At 45.4% G+C, this 16520-nt stretch overlaps 1 protein-coding gene across 4 annotated transcripts; it reads right to left on the bottom strand.

The window, feature by feature from the left end:
• Positions 1-1215: 1215 nt before the first annotated feature.
• On the bottom strand, positions 1216-16038 carry LOC140193044 (uncharacterized). Of its 4 annotated transcripts, none has more exons than XM_072250484.1 (4): positions 15560-16038; positions 14839-14969; positions 13436-13600; positions 1216-5859 (listed from the first exon to the last, which is right to left on the bottom strand). In XM_072250484.1, exon 4 carries the CDS (start codon positions 5458-5460, stop codon positions 4339-4341), a length of 1122 nt encoding a protein of 373 aa, XP_072106585.1. In that variant the 5' UTR covers positions 5461-5859; positions 13436-13600; positions 14839-14969; positions 15560-16038; the 3' UTR covers positions 1216-4338. The 4 variants fall into 4 exon arrangements, with proteins under 4 accessions (XP_072106585.1, XP_072106587.1, XP_072106584.1 ...); XM_072250486.1 differs by having other exon boundaries at positions 13432-13600; positions 15580-16038; XM_072250483.1 differs by having other exon boundaries at positions 15580-16038.
• Positions 16039-16520: the final 482 nt, after the last annotated feature.

The raw sequence follows: 16520 nt of genomic DNA, 5'->3' as shown, positions 1-16520 counted from the left end.
ATGCAGCTCTATAAAACTCTGGTTAGGCTACACTTGGAGTACTGTGTCCAGTTCTGGTCAGCTCACTATAGGAAGGATGTGGAAGCATTGGAAAGGGTACAGAGGAGATTTACCAGGATGCTGCCTGGCTTAGAGAGTACGCATTATGATCAGAGATTAAGGGAGCTAGGGCTTTACTCTTTGGAGAGAAGGAGGATGAGGGGAGACATGATAGAGGTGTACAAGATAATAAGAGGAACAGATAGAGTGGATAGTCAGCGCCTCTTCCCCATGGCACCACTGCTCAATACAAGAGGACATGGCTTTAAGGTAAGGGGTGGGAGGTTCAAGGTGGATATCAGAGGAAGGTTTTTTTACTCAGAGAGTGGTTGGTGCGTGGAATGCACTGCCTAAGTCAGTGGTGGAGGCAGATACACTAGTGAAGTTTAAGAGACTACTAGACAGGTATATGGAGGAATTTAAGGTGGGGGCTTATATGGGAGGCAGGGTTTGAAGGTCGGCACAACATTGTGGGCCAAATGGCCTGTACTGTGTTGTTCTATGTAAAAATATCTTGGTCCCATTCTGAAATGGAACTTTACAAAGAAAAATAAGAACTGAAATGACAAATTTAGAAAACAGTATCTACACTGAAACAGAGTTAGATCAACACTACCTAGGACAAAAGAAGGATGAGGAATTACAGACGTTAAAAACTTACACAACTGTCAGATAAAACTCCTAAATATATATTTTCTTCAAAGATAAGCAGGATTCAGCACTCCATGCAAGCATATGCAATTGTGATATGAAGTACAGACCAGAAAACTTAAATGAGAGGCCAACTCAGAAAAATGAATAATCACTGTTGAAGAAAATTTTAACCAGTGGAATGATTATGACCTTCCATGGAAGACACCCCACTGATCTAAGCAGAATAGATGTTCGTCAAGGAAGCATCGAACAACTGACTCAAAGTAGGAGATGTCTTCGCAGAGAGAGAGGTTTCTTGCAGAAATTCAGGACAGGGTGGTTACCATAAAAATTGTCAAAAATACATAAAAGACTAATAAACAAGGTGATGAATGCAGAAAATGCCAAGAGAAACCAGACACAATCCAACACTTTCCAGGATCCTGCAGCAGTTTAACTCAACCTGCTTACTTTCAAATATACGATCAGGTGGCAAATATAGTTCACCAAAATCTTGTTTTAAGCTCGTGAATGACCACCATAACCTCATAAAGGCACCATAAATTCAAGCCTGATCCAGTTTCAGAGTCAAAATCTTACAAGTTATAGATAATCAATATATTATTACAGATAGGACAATCTGTAATAACAATCTGGAGATAATATTACAGGACAAACAAACAAGAACAAGTCAATCAATAGATATAACCATTCCCAACACATATGTCCCTCGACCAATGGAGGTGGTCAACACCACAGGCATTGTTTGTGTCATCAGTCAGACAACCAAATTATTTTCTCAGTCAGTCATCTTCGAAATGCTGCTACACTGTCATTCGTTGCCCCACTGCTGAATTCCCTTCTCCTCATCATACGTTCATACCCCGACCACCATCCAGAGCCCCAAACTCTGCCTTGTGCAGACTCGCCTCTGGTTTCTGACCTTACTTCATTGAAAATCCAACTGATGGTTTCCCATTCTGTTTACAGTCTGTAGAGGACAGTACTGTTTTCGAACAACACTTTAGAAGCAGGGAAAATGACCCATAATGTGGAAATGAGTCGTGATTAAGGAGGTTAACTACTAATGTCATTCTTCCTCAGCCCAGAGATTTGAGGGGCAAAGAACATGACAGACAGAACCGCAGTCAGCTCAATTTCGTCAGTCGGCAGAAAATTCAAGGGAAACTTCTTCACCCACAGAGTGGAGACTGTTTGGAACACATCACCACTGGGAGAGCAAGAGGTGAACAACAGGGGAGGATTTAAAAGGACTGTTGTGGAACAGAATCACTGGCAGGGTCCAACGGGCCTGAGTTGACTCTCTACTGTACACTATGTATGTCAGACATCCCACCTCTCTCGGAAGGTCCGGGAGTCTCCCGCAAATTAATAGTGGCTCCCTGGTTCCCGCAAATTATATACAATGTCCCGGAAATTGATATTTTTGAGAGCGAGTGTGATAGAAGGCGCAAGGGAGAGCGAGCGCAAGAGCGAGAAAGCAAGCGCGAGTGAAAGTGACCACGAGCGAGAGAGAGCGCGTGCGCGAGCGAGAGAGTTCCAAAAAAAAGTCAGAGTGGCAGAGTGTTCCAAAAAATATATAAAATGTACATCACCCCAGACCACACTAAAGTGTACCCCTGCCTAATAGGGGTCAAAATAATGACAGTGTTGCTAGCTGCACTGTTTGCAACAGTGACTTTTCTATTGCCCATGGTGGGTTAAGACTGTAAAAGACATGTTGAGGTGAGTTTAACAGGTGTCATTCGTTCATTAGCATAGCTCATGTTATTTAAACTAGCTGGCCAGCTGCTAAGGAGCTACTCTATTGCAGACATCCCACCACTCCCAGAAGTCTCCTGCAAATTGATGGTGCTACCTCCCTGAAATGAGTTTTTGCAGGGTGGGATGTCTGTGTATGTTATAAATTCACTAAGTACCGGAGACAGTTTAAAATAAACTGATTTATTTGTCTCAGATCCAGAATATTAAAGTCCAGTCCCATTAAAGGTGAATATGCAGCAGAAGAAACTCCTCCCATGCCCAGTGACCAGGGTACAGAACTGGGTGTGGTGAGCAGCAGCAATAATTGCAGAGTTCAGCACCGACAGTCACTCTCGAAATTGCATTCAGCAACAGTGATGGTCAAATATCCAGCATGAAACTTATTGAAACTATCTCCCCAGTGTGAATCAGGCAGTGTGTCACAAGTGTAACATGCTGTAAGGTTTCACTGCTAATGTAATGGCCTCTCAGCAATGTTTCACTGCTGAGGTAATGGTTTCTCTGTAGCAGCAATGTTTAGATTACAACTGGAGATAACAGGGTTTTGGAATGCGGCACTATCCAATGACAGAAATGTTCTTCCTTGTGAGTCTGGAAGAGAGACTTTCATGGTCTTTTGCTGGGGAGAGATGAGAAATCGTGAGTGGAGAGAATGGGCCCTTTTCCTTTTTTTTTGTTTACTTCACTAACCCCAGAGTCAATGTAAGAATTATAAAGCTCAATTGTTTAATCACATATTGTGTACTGTTTGTTATTTCAGGTTACTGATTTGTAGCAGGGGACACATCACACAGCATCCACCCAACTGAGATTTCTTAAGTTTTGCCGATCTGGGGGCTATTACCCCCTATATTAAGCTGCTAGCGGAAGTGAGAGTTACATAAGGTTAGATGACTGAGTGACTCACTTCCCACATTCAGAGCAGGTGAAAAGTCACTGCCCAGTGTGAACCTGGTAGTGTGCCATAAGGATAGACAACTGAATGAATCTGTTTCATACACACAGCAGTTTAAATGAACCACTAGCAGTAGACCTCACCTGGAGTCTGGTTTTGATGTTAACAACCTTTATATGTTAGTAACTACTTAATATAGTAACTTAAACCAGGTAAATCAAATGTTAGCAGTTTTATGCATATATATGTGTATAAATATAATTCCCAAAATGGTTAAAGCTCGGGTGGCAAGAGTTAAAGTCTTATAATGGTAATGTAAGGAAGTTCAGTTCAATCCACGGAACTGGTGTGAGAGGGAGAGACGTATTTGTAATCCAATGTGAAAACCACAACAGGAGAAGAACGAGCAAACATGTGACGTTGATCTTCCGTCGACAGGCTCCAAATCCACTTTCGAGTCAGCCAAACATAGCTTATCACTAAGAAGATCGTCTTCGAGGGTAAGCTACCACCGGGGCAGGGGTAGACACACCGGTAGCCTCCACAGGGTCACCCATCTACACACCATGATAGCCACTGATCGATTCTCCTGATCGATCCTCAACCCACCCTTGTGAGCACTCGGAATTTCCCCCCAGTGACTCTTCTGTTACTGGCCTCCTTTCATTGACCATTTGCCTTAACCGGTGTTCCACTGTGTGTCTCTGGGGCCTTGCTCAAATAAACACGCTGTGAAGCAACTGTAAACATCAAACTGTCCATCACAACTCCACCTCTCTCTCACCATAGCAACCAAGAAGCAGGCAGCAGTACTGTAATCAGTTTCTCTCTCTCTCTCTTTTAAAGGCACAGTCCATGTCCATCACAAATCCTTCACCACTTTCACAGCAGGTGAACAGCCTCTCCCCAGTGTAAACTCAATGATGCACATTTGGTTGACTTGGCTGAGAAAATTTCTTCCCAAAGTCTGAGCAGGTGAACAGCCTCTACACAGTGTGAACACGCTGGTGTCTCTGTAGTTGAGATGACGAAGTGAATCCCTTCCCACAGTCTGAGCAGGTGAATGGCCTCTCCCCCGTGTGAACTCGCTGATGTACCTTCAATTGAGATGACTGAGTGAATCCCTTCCCACAGTCTGAGCAGGTGAATGGCCTCTCCCCGGTGTGAACTGACTGGTGTCTCAGTAGAGCAGATGACCGAGTGAATTCCTTCCCACAGACTGAGCAGGTGAATGGACCCTCCCCAGTGTGAACTCGCTGATGTACCTTCAGTTGGGATGACCAAGTAAATTGCTTCCCACAGTCCAAGCAGATGAACGGCCTCTCCCCAGTGTGAACTCGCTGGTGTCTCTGCAGGGTGGATGACAGAGTGAACCCCTTCCCACAGTCTGAGCAGGTGAAGGGCCTCTCCCCAGTGTGAACTCGCTGATGTACCTTCAGTTGAGATGACTCAGTGAATCCCTTTCCACAATCTGAGCAGGTGAGTGGCCTCTCCCCAGTGTGAACTGACTGGTGTCTCAGTAGGTGAGCTGACCGTTTGAATCCTTTCCCACAGTCTGAGCAGGTGAACGGCCTCTCCCCAGTGTGAACTCCCTGGTGTGCCTTCAGTTTAAATGTGTCAGTAAATCCCTTCCCACAGTCTGAGCAGGTGAACGGCCTCTCTCCAGTGTGAACTTGCTGATGTACCTTCAGTTGAGATGACCAAGTAAATCGCTTCCCACAGTCTGAGCAGGTGAATGGCCACTCTCCGGTGTGAACTGACTGGTGTCTCTGTAGAGAGGATGGCAAAGTGAATCCCTTCCCACAGACTGAGCAGGTGAGTAGCCACTCTCTGGTGTGAACCGACTGGTGTCTCAGTAGGCGAGATGACAAAGTGAATCCCTTCCCACAGACTGAACAGGTGAATGGTCTGTCCCCAGTGTGAACTCTCTGATGTTCCTTCAGTTGGGATGACGAAATGAATCCCTTCCCACAGTCTGAGCAGGTGAACGGCCTCTCCCCAGTGTGAACTCGCTGATGTACCTTCAGCTTAGATGAACAAGCGAATCCCTTCCCACAGTCCGAGCAGGTGAATGGTTGCTCCCTGGTGTGAACTCGCTGGTGAGCCATCAGGTCAGATGACTGAGTGAATCCTTCTCCACAAATTCAGCTGATGACCAGCCTCTGCCCACTGTGAACTAACTGGTGTGTCCACGGGTGGGATGACTGACTGAATCCCTTCTCTCACACAGAACAGGTGAATGACCTTACCAAGTGTGAACTTGCTGATGTACCTTCATGAGATGACCTTGAATCCCCACAGTTTACAAAGGTGAACAGCCTCCCCCCTCTGTAAACTGACAGGCATGCCAGTCGGTCAGATGATCGAGTGAATCTCTCCTCACAGTCTGAGCAGGAAGGATGATTGAGTGAATCCCTTGCTCCACTTCTTATATACGTGGACAGAGACAGCAAAACTGGCGTGTTTCGTTTGAGATTCCCGTAGAGAAATTCCTTGTCGTTTTTAACCTGAACAAAAGATTTATAAAATCCATCAATGAGTGAAGGACAACATTTTAGATGAGATCACTTGAGTTGCTAAGGTGTGATCTGGCATCGCACTGTAACAGTGAGGTTCAACACAAGTTGGAGAGAGAAATCATCTTCTAACTAGGCACAGTGCTGGTATCTGGAATGACCAACAAACTCTCTGATGCTCTTCCTGTCTCTATAAGAATGGGATATTTCTGCCATCTCCAGTCTGTGACCTGGCTCAGTTTAACACTCTCCATTGGTATTATTCCCTGTTCCCACTGAGCTGCATGGGTGCCTGGCCCCACCGTAACTGAAACACTCTCACACAAATAGCCTTTGTTGACGTGCAGCTGGGATTTTCTATTATCTACTGTCAATGTAAAGTGCCACAGTTTTAAAGCCATGTAAACATTTCCTGCCCCGATGAATGGTTGGTCCGCACAGCTGTTAAAAGGAATTACATGAATAGTGGTATTATTTCATGTCCTTGTCACAGAGTCATAGAAAAGTACAACACAGAAACAGGCCCTTTAACACATCTAGTTTGTGTTGAACTATTTAAACTGTTTACCCCCGTACCCCTACCATCCAGGTACTTATACAAGCTCTTAAATGTTGAAATTGAGTTCACATGCACCAGTTGGGCTGTCTGCTCATTCCACACCTGGATGACCATCTGTGTGAAGAAGTTTCCCCTCATGTTCCCCTTAATGTTTCACCTTTCACCCTTAACCCGTGGCCTCTGGTTGTAGTCCCAACCAATCTCATTGGAAAAAGCCATCTTGCATATACCCCAGCTATAACCCTCATAATTTTGGTACACCTCCATCAAATCTCCCCTCAATCTTCTACGTTCCAAAGAATAAAGCCCAGACGTGTTCAATCTCTCCTTATAACCCAACCAGGCAAAATCTTTGTGAATTTTCTCTGAACTCTTTCAAACTCTTTTACTTCTTTCTTGTAGGTTGGTGACCAAATCTGCACACAATACTCCAAATTATGGCTCACCAATGGCTTGTACAAAGTCAACATAACATCCATCTCCAGTACTCAGCACTTTCGTTTATGAAGGCTAATATGCCAAAATCTTTTTTTCCATCCTGTTGAACTGTGACACCAATTTTAGTGAAATATAGACCTGTATTCCCAGATCCCTTTCTTCTACAATACTTCTCAGTACCCTACCAGTCACTGTGTAAGACCTACACTGGTAGGTCCTACCAAAGCACAACACCTCACACTTCTGTTTCCATTTCTCAACCCATTTTCCCAGTTGGTCCAGATCGCACTGCAAGCCATGATAGTCGTCCTCGCTGTCCACTGCACCACCAATCTTGGTGTCATCCACAAATTTGCTGATCCAGTTAACCACACTATCACCCAGATTACTGATAGAGATGAAAAACAACAACAGATCCAGCACTGATCCATGTGGCACTCCACTCGTCACAGGATTTCAGTCAGAAAGGCAACTATCTGCTACAACACTCTGGTGATGAAGTTTTAAGGGTATTGGGGGATGTAAGAAATGATTCTTGGACTCTTGTAAATAATGGGTTAAAACTAAGTCCAAACTTATGTGTGCTCTGTTCTGGATAGTGTGCAAATTTCTGTTCTGTCCTTCACTGAGGAATCTGCTTGCAGCTTGTTTAGATTAGCGACTCACAGATGTCTCTTGGGAATGTTATGTAGAGTTGAGTTCTCATGAGACACGAATTCAACTAAGTGTCTAACGAAAGAGAATAACTGATAAGGATTGGACAGAACATTCATTTGTAATTAAAACCCTGATTTAGTGGACTCTCTTATCTAAAAAAAATAAGTTTTGCTCCAACAGACTTGGTGGCAATGGAGCCTCCCCTCCATGGACTCTCTCTATACTTCCTGCAGCCTCAGTAAATCAGCCAACATAATTAAAGATTCCCAGAACTCCAGACCAGACATTCTCGATTCTCAACCACCCATCGGGTCGAAGATAAATGAAAACAAACAAACAGAAAATATACCACCAGACAGCATCTCTAGGAAGAGATGCAGTCGACGTTTCAGGACGAGACCCTTCGTCAGGACTAACGAAGGACTAAGGTTAGTCCTGACGAAGTGTCTCGGCCTGAAACGTCGACTGCACCTCTTCCTTGAGATGCTGCCTGGCCTGCTGCGTTCACCAGCAACTTTGATGTGTGTTGCTTGAATTTCCAGCATCTGCAGAATTCCTGTTATTTATTGATATACCACCAGACCTAGGGACATTTTCCATTCTGCTTTTATAAGCAAACTGAATATTCCTCAGCAGTATAAGATGGACTCTTGACTTCATAATGTAACTCAATGTGACCTTGCACCATACGTCCACCTGCAGTGGATTTTCTCTGTAACCATAATGCTTTGTTACACTCTGTTGATGTTTTACCATTTTCTACTGTTGTAATGTGTTGATCTGAGAGGATGGTATGCAAGACAAGATTTTCATTAAACCTCGGTACATGACAATAATAAACGATTCCCCACTTTAATTGTGTGGAAATATTAGACAGACTGAGCTTCTCCTCTGGAACTTCTGGAGGAAGATTTCACTGAAGTGTACAAATGTTTGAGAAGCCCAAAAAAACAGAAAAGGCTTCTGTCTTGCATTAATAGGGCTATATACCTCGAAACATTGGTTGCACTTCGGCAATTTATAACAGTGGAATAGAGTCAATGAAAAAAATCCCCACCCACAATGAGAGAACGTGACAGATCTGGATCTGTCTCCCTTGTCTGAATGGAAAAAAGATTAAACAGCACAAACACGAGAAACAAACCCGCAGACGTAAGGCAGTGGTCCCCAACCACTGGGGCGCAGACCACTGGAGATGAGAGAGAGTGAGGGTGAAGGACTCAGAGAGACAGGAAACAATATGATTTGGTGATATGAGTCAGCTGCACCTTTCCTCATTCCCTGTCACACAATGTTGAACTTGAACATGCCCCCTACACCCTCCCTCGTCGGCCGATATTAAACCCGTCCACGGTGCAAAAAAGTTTGGGGAACCCTGACGTAAGGAACCGCACACATGACGCCAGACCCTGGTGTAGCAAACCCATGCATGACATCAGGCTTGTGGTGGGGGGAGGGAAGGAGAGGGGTGAGGCTTTTTGTTCCATGCTCTCTTCCAGTGAAGGTGGGACCTGTACAGAAAGGACCACAGCAAAAGAGAAGGTTCTCAGGAAACTGAAGATCTGAAGGCAGATAAGTCACCTGGACCTGATGGTTTATGCCCACAGTTCTGAAAGAGGTGGCCGAAGAGATTGTGGAGGCATTAGTAATGATCCTTCAAGAATCACTTAATTCAGGAATGGTTCTGGAAGACTGGAATATTGCAAATGTCACTCCTCTCTTCAAGAAGGGAGAGAGGCAGAAGAAAGGAAACTATAGGCCATTCAGTCTGAGAGTGGTTGGGAAGATGTTGGAGTCGATTGGTAAGGATGTGAGTTCAGGGTACTTGAAGGCACAAGATAAAATAGACCGGAGTCAGCATTGTTTCCTCAAGGGAAAATCTTGTCTGATAAATTTGTTGGAATGCTTTGAAGAAATAATAAGCAATGTAGACAAAGGAGAATTGGTTGATGTGTGTGCTTGGATTTTCAGGCCTTTGACAAGGTGCCACACGTGAGGCTCCTTAACGAGCTCTGAGCCTATGTTATTACAGGAAAAAGGTAGTGGCTGATTGGCAGGAGGAAACAAGTGAGAATACAGACAACCTTTTCTGGCTGGCTAACAGTTTCTAGTGGAGTTCCACAGGGGTCTATGTTGGGAATGATTCTTTTCATGTTATATGCCAATGATTTGGATGATGGAATTGATGGCTTTGTTCCAAAGTTTGCAGGGGATGTAAAGATAGGTGGAGGGGCAAGTCGTTTTGGGGAAGTAGGGACGCTACAGAAAGATCAGGAAAATGGGCAAGGAAATGGCAGATAGAATACTGTTTTGGGAGGTGCATGATTATACACTTTGCTAGAAGAAATGAAAGGGTTGACTATCCTCTGAATGGAGAGAATGTACAAAAAAAATCTGAGGTGCAAATGGACTTGGCAGTCCTTGTTCAGGATTCCCTAAAGGTTAATTTGTGGGTTGAGTCTTTAGTAAGGAAGGTAAACATGATGTTCACATTCAGTTCAGGAAGACTAAAATATAAAAGTTAGGATGTGATGTTAAGGCTTTATAAAGCTCTTGGATTATTCTCAGCAGTTTTGGGCCCCTTATCTCAGAAAGGATGTGCTGACACTGGAGGAAGTTCAGAGGAAGTTCAAAGGAAGTTTACGAAAATGAGTGCAGAACTGAGTGGCCTGTCATATGAAGAGCATTTGATGGCTCTGGACCTGTACTCAGAGGAATGAAGGATGATTTCATTGAATCCTATCAAATGGTGAATGGCCTTGATTGAGTGGATGTGGAGAGGATACTTCCTATATTGGGAGAGTCTAGGACCAGAGGACGCGGCCTCAGATTAAAGGAGGCAGTGGGACATCCTTTTAGAAAGGAGATGAGGGGGAATTTCTCTACCCACAGAGTGGTGAATCTGTGGAATTCTTTCCCATGGGCAGCTGTGAAGGCCAAGTATTTATGGATATCAAAGGCAGAGGTCACTAGATTCTTGATTGATGATGGTTTACAGGGAGAAGGAAGGAAACTGGGAATGAGGAAAATTGGAACAGGCATGATTAAATGGCACAGCAGGAGTGGTGGACCAAATGGCCTAATTTTGCTCCTATGTTTTATGGTTTTATGTGGGGGCAGCAGAATTATGTCACATGTGGGTGAGAGCTTGTATTCAAAGGCTGCTTAATGGACATTTTTTATGATATCAGGGGGTGAACAAAGGAAACTTTATGGTTTTCTTCAATGAATCCAACATTGTGTGATTTAAAGTCCCCTGTTTAATGAAAGATTTTAATGTTTTCAGGGGGGTGAACAAAAGTCCCTTGCAAGATACCCTGCTCTGCCATGTTGCCCATAGAGTGGGAGGTGTGGTGCTTCTCTCGAGTTGGGTCACAAAACCCCAATGTTTCTGAGGAGGACTTTCCAGGGTGATCTGGTCTGGGGTGGTTCAGTCAGTGCAGTGTCTCATTGTTTAGTATTTTCAGAAACAACAGTTTTACTAATATACACTGGAATTGCCAGCAGGGTAAAGACAGGTTCATAGCAGTTAACTGAAGATCTCTCATCTCTATGGTCCTTGTCTCCCGGCAATCTAAACACCCCAACAGTGTAGGTACCCCTTCATCTAAAAGTGAGTGAATCATTCAGTTAGCTGATTGCTGAGAGGAATTATACTTGTTGGTCATTAAAGTTGGTCCAGATTTGGCTGGATGGAGTTAATGCAGAGTTCGGGGGTGTCACAGTGAAAGAACCCAACAGCCAGATTCTCTACGTTGTCCCTCCGACCTCCGGCCACTGGTGGCGCCGCGGGGACCTCCTGCAAATCACAGCACAGTGCCGACCCCAGCTGTTGCCGCTGGTTCTCCTGGTTGGGCGGTGATGAGGAAGGGAATGATCTCGGGGTTGTGTAAATCGAAGGTTGGTTGCAGTGGGAAAGGGCCAGGACCGAGCCGGACAGCTGGACAGTCTGGGCCGGGAATGTTGGATCAGTTCGTTCTGGCTCCCCAAGCTGTGAGAGTGGATATTGGTGATGTGGATCTGTTTACGTGTACGGGTGTGGGGTAAATGGTGGGAAAGTTGTGGGGCTACTGGCGGGGTGGAGGGAGGTTGGGGATGTGGGTTATCGGACACAGTGTGACCCAGGAGGATGGGTCTGAGGGCAGATTAAGTTGTAAGCAAGGGCGGGATCTGGTCCATTGCATCAGACAGCTTTTAGGAAGCAACAAATCTCGCTTTATGTTAATTACTATCTAATCTTGCTGCTAACATTGTGTTTGTCACAGAACCCAGAGTCTGGGAACAGCTAGATGGTAGGAAGCAGCTGGTGATGATGGGAGGCTGTTTATTGGAGTCTAGGCCCGTGCCTCGTGCAGTTCCCCAGGGTTACACCCATTGCTACTTGTCATCTATGTCAATAATCTGGTTGAGAATGTACAGGGCATGGGTAGTGAGTTTGCAGCAAACAATTTTAAACAATTACTTCTTTTTGCAAGATAGTAAACACCCCTTCACTTTACTTTATTGTCGCCAAACAATTGTTACTAGACTGTACAATCATCACAGCGATATTTGATTCTGGAACTTTGCACGCCCTGGATTACAAATCAATAGTAAATAATAAAAATTTAAATTATAAATCATAAACAGAAAATAGAAAAGGGAAAGTAAGGTAGTGAAAAAAAAAACGAGAGGCAGGTCCGGATATTTGGAGGGCACGGCCCAGATCCGGGTCAGGATCCGTTCAGCAGTCTTATCACAGTTGGAATGAAACTGTTCCCAAATCTGGCCATATGTGTCTTCAAGCTCCCTCGAGGGAAGAGGGACGGAAAGTGTGTTGGCTGGGTGGGTCGTTTCCTTGATTATCCTAGCAGCACTGCTCCGACAGCGTGCGGTGTAAAGTGAGTCCATGGACAGAAGATTGGTTTGTGTGATGTGCTGGGCTGTGTTCATGATCTTCTGCAGCTTCTTCCGGTCTTGGACAGGACAACTTCCATACCAGGTTGTGATGCACCCTAGAAAAATGCTTTCTGCAGTGCATCTATCAAAATTAGTGAGGGTTTTAGGGGACAGACCAAATTTCTTTAGCTTTCTCAGGAAGTAAAGGCGCTGGTGAGCCTTCTTGGCAGTGAACTCTGCTTGGTTGGACCAAGTCAGGTCACTTGTGATATTGACCCCGAGAACTTAAAGCTTTTGACCTGTTCCACTTGCACACCACCGATGTAAATTGGGTCGTGCGGTCCACTACTGCTTCTGAAGTCAAAAACCAATTCCTTCGTCTTGCTGACATCGAGGGATAGGTTATTGTCTTCGCATCATGCCACCAGGTTCTTAATTTCCTCTCTGTACTCAAGCTCATCATTACCCGAGATACGGCCTACAATTGTGGTGTCATCAGCAAACTTATATATTTAGTTCGATGGAAACTTGGCTACACAATCATGGGTGTACAGTGAGTACAGCAGGGGGCTGAGTACACAGCCTTGTGGGGCACCGGTGCTCAGAGTGATTGTAGAGGAGAGCTTGTCCCCTATTTTTACAGCCTGGGTCCTGTCTATGAGGAAGTTGAAGATCCAGCTGCAGATCTGAGTGTTAAGGCCCAGGTTCCGGAGCTTAGGAATCAGTTTATTTGGAATGATGGTATTAAAGGCAGAGCTTTCCCTCGTTCCCTCTCCACACTCAGAACCGACCAAAAGCTACTTCAGAAGATGCAAGTTCTTCAAACGAGCAAACACTGAGGGAATGTGTGTGAGTTTAAAGAGCTGGGATACTGACAGTACATTACCAGACCTGGAGTGATTGCAACTGGGTCTGACAGAGGCATAGCTGATACTTCTGAGCACATTCATTCTCACCTCAACTATTCCCTACCTTACTTTGTACAGATATATAATGTCTAAAGGACCAGTGTTTGAGTAAATGAGACTCACCAACCTTGCTCCTGACTGAATCAATGGAAACCCTGAGTCAGAAAGGTTCTCTCCAGTTGGTGCTCTCAGTCCTTGCGCTGGTTCACTTGCTGCTGTTCCCTCATCTTCAGTCGTGGTTCTCTTCCAGTTGTGGGCTTTTCTTCCAATAAATCTCTCACCGCAGGTCTAACTTTAACATGAAAGATAATGAAGCACATTAACAATACTAAGGAGAACAAAATATTTCTGCTCACTGAAATCTAAACATTGAAGACAAATATAATGATCTCAGTGAACAAATCTGTAATTACCCCTGACACCTCACAAAACCTGATAAGGGATAGAAAGGAGTCATCGTTCAGTCATGGTAAGACATGAGATGTAGGAACAGAATTAGGTGATTCGATCCATTGAGTCTGCTCCACCACTCAACCATGGCTGAGATTTATTCCAACACCGTATTCCTGCCTTCCTCCTGTAACCCTGAAGCTACTTAGCAACCATGAATATGTTAATCTCTGCCGTAAATACACCCAAATGACAGCCTCAACCAACCTCTGTGGCAACAAATTCCACAGATCAGTCATCTTTTGGCTGAAGAAATTTTTCTCATCTCAGTTTTAAAGGGAAGCATCTTTATCCTGAGTGTGTTGTCAGATCAACACACTCAGTCGAATGGAAACATCTTCTCCACGTCCACTGTATCCAGGCTTTTCAGCATTCAGTAGGTTTACTTAACCACCTCCCCTTTCGTCACCCCCTCTGAACTCCATTGAGCACAGCCCCATAACCATCAAATGCTCCTCATACATAAAGCCGATCATTCCTGATATTATTCGTGTGAACATTCTGAGCGACAACTGTACTGAACACAGTCCCAAGTATAACAGACAATCAGGAAATTTAAACCATTCCAGAGTCAACGTAATAAAAATAAACTGGAATCACCAGAATCGCTCAACAGGAGAGGAACTGCTGTGGGGACAGCAACAAATTTAATGATTCAGGTTCACAATCTTTTGTCAGAATGGATTCAGAATTTTCCACTTTTGGTGCAGATCTCCAACAACTTGAGCTTCTCTTTGATTTCCACTGTCTGACAGACAGGTGACAGTGAGGAGGAATTTACAAACACAGTTCGAACACTGAACCCACAGGTCTATTTCTACTGGTGCAAGCACAGAACAGCCCATTTAATCACAGCCTCTCCTTGTGAGGGATGGAATACACACTCATTCTCTCCTCAGATTAACAGCCATTGCTTCCAGATGAACTCCAGAAACAAACATTTTATCCTAGACCAGAAATACTCGCTCAACACCTCATAAACCCTGGCAGCTTGATCCCCGGGTCCATTTTACCTGGATGAAAAACTGTGATATCCCAGGACCCAACTCACAGGGTCACACAGCTGAACCTGCCACTCACCAGACCCCGACAGCCTCACACATCGTCCCCACATCTCAGACTGGGTAGTGCAATCCGGGATTTCCCCACAACCAATGTCCAGCTGCTCGAAATTTCTGCTTCATTGCAGAAGGACGACCATCCAGCCCCACCTGTAGAAACAGTAACCAAAGTCAAAGCCAGAACACCAACAGTTCCATGTGCCTGGAATGTAGATCACAGGATTGTAGCCTGAGCACCAACTCTCACAGTACTCTTCGCTGCCAGTAAAATGTTGCAGTGTTTCAGCCAGTCACAGTTCAGAAACTAGCATCTCCACACCAATGCACAACAGAACTGGTACCTGATTACCCTCTGGCATTCCAGCTAACAGAAACTGATTCTGGAAATAACTCAGCGAGGCCAAAGGTGCAAAATAACACTTTGCAATGAAGACAAAGGTTAGAAGAAAGATTGCTGATATATAACATTGAGGAGGTGGGACACAGGGTGGACCAAGGTTGACCCAGATGGTTGATGTATCTCACTGAAGAGGGAGGGTGGGGAGACAGGACAAAGGTTGCACAAGATGGGCAGGGATGAGCAGACGGAACCATGTGGGGAAGAATTCTCCGATGATCACTGATGATCCTCCAGCAATACACAGATAGTGAATGAATAGTACATACTACTGCACAAAAGATCCTAAAATGACAAAATTAGAACAAACAATAAGAACTGGCATATGAACTTTGACCCTCACCAAATTTTTAATCAACACACCATTGAAAGTTTCCCATCCGGACACTTCACGCCTTTGCATGGTAATTACTCTGCCGTGACTGCGAGGAATTGCACAGACTTTCGGATACAGATCAGCAAACCCCCTCCCAGTCTGGGAACCACAACGAACTGATCTGACAGGCCGGGCTCGGGCGCAAAGCTAAAACAAGGGCTGCGGGACCGGAGAGCCCGGAGCCTGCAGCCGTCCGGCAGAACTCGATCCCGGGCCTTTCCCACTGCAGCAGGCCCCCGATTCACACAATATCCGGATCAGATCCTTCCTCACGGCCGCCGGCGACAGCTGCGGTCGGCACCGCGCTGCGCTCAGCAGGAGGTTTGCGGCGGCACCACCCGTGCCCGGAGGTCTGCAAATCGCGGGCGGTAGCCGGAGGTCCACAAAGCGCCACCAGTGGCCGGAGGTCCGCACAGCGCCACCAGTGGCCGGAGGTCCGCACACCGCCACCAGTGGCCGGAGGCCGGAGGGACAACGGAGAGGTAAATCACAAACATGAGAAAGTCTGCAGGTGCTGGAAAGCCAGAGCCACAGAAACAAGATGCTGGTGGAACTCAGCAGGTCAGGCAGCATCTAAGGAAAAGGGTCAACAGTCGACGTTTAAATTTGAGACCCTTCTTCAGGACCGAGAAGGAAGGGGAAACATATCTGAGTAAAAACGGGACGGGTGAGGAAGGGGTATCTATGATCCACATTGTCAGGGTGTTGAGTTTACCAGGAGACAGAGACTGCAGGGACGGGAGGTTTTCTGGTCACTAATACACTGAGTGCGGACCCCGCTGGCAATTCTGGTGTTGTGACCCGAATCGAGACAAACACCACGCTGCCCACTCCACCAACAACACGGCACAGCCGGACACATAACAGGGGACTTTACATCTCACAACACTGGATTCAGTGATGAAACCCGTGATTAATGTTGTTGTAC

The sequence above is a fragment of the Mobula birostris genome, unplaced genomic scaffold (assembly GCF_030028105.1).
Source record: "Mobula birostris isolate sMobBir1 unplaced genomic scaffold, sMobBir1.hap1 scaffold_3593, whole genome shotgun sequence".
NCBI classification, from domain to species: Eukaryota; Metazoa; Chordata; class Chondrichthyes; order Myliobatiformes; family Myliobatidae; genus Mobula; species Mobula birostris.
This window is presented reverse-complemented; position numbering and strand designations above follow the sequence as displayed.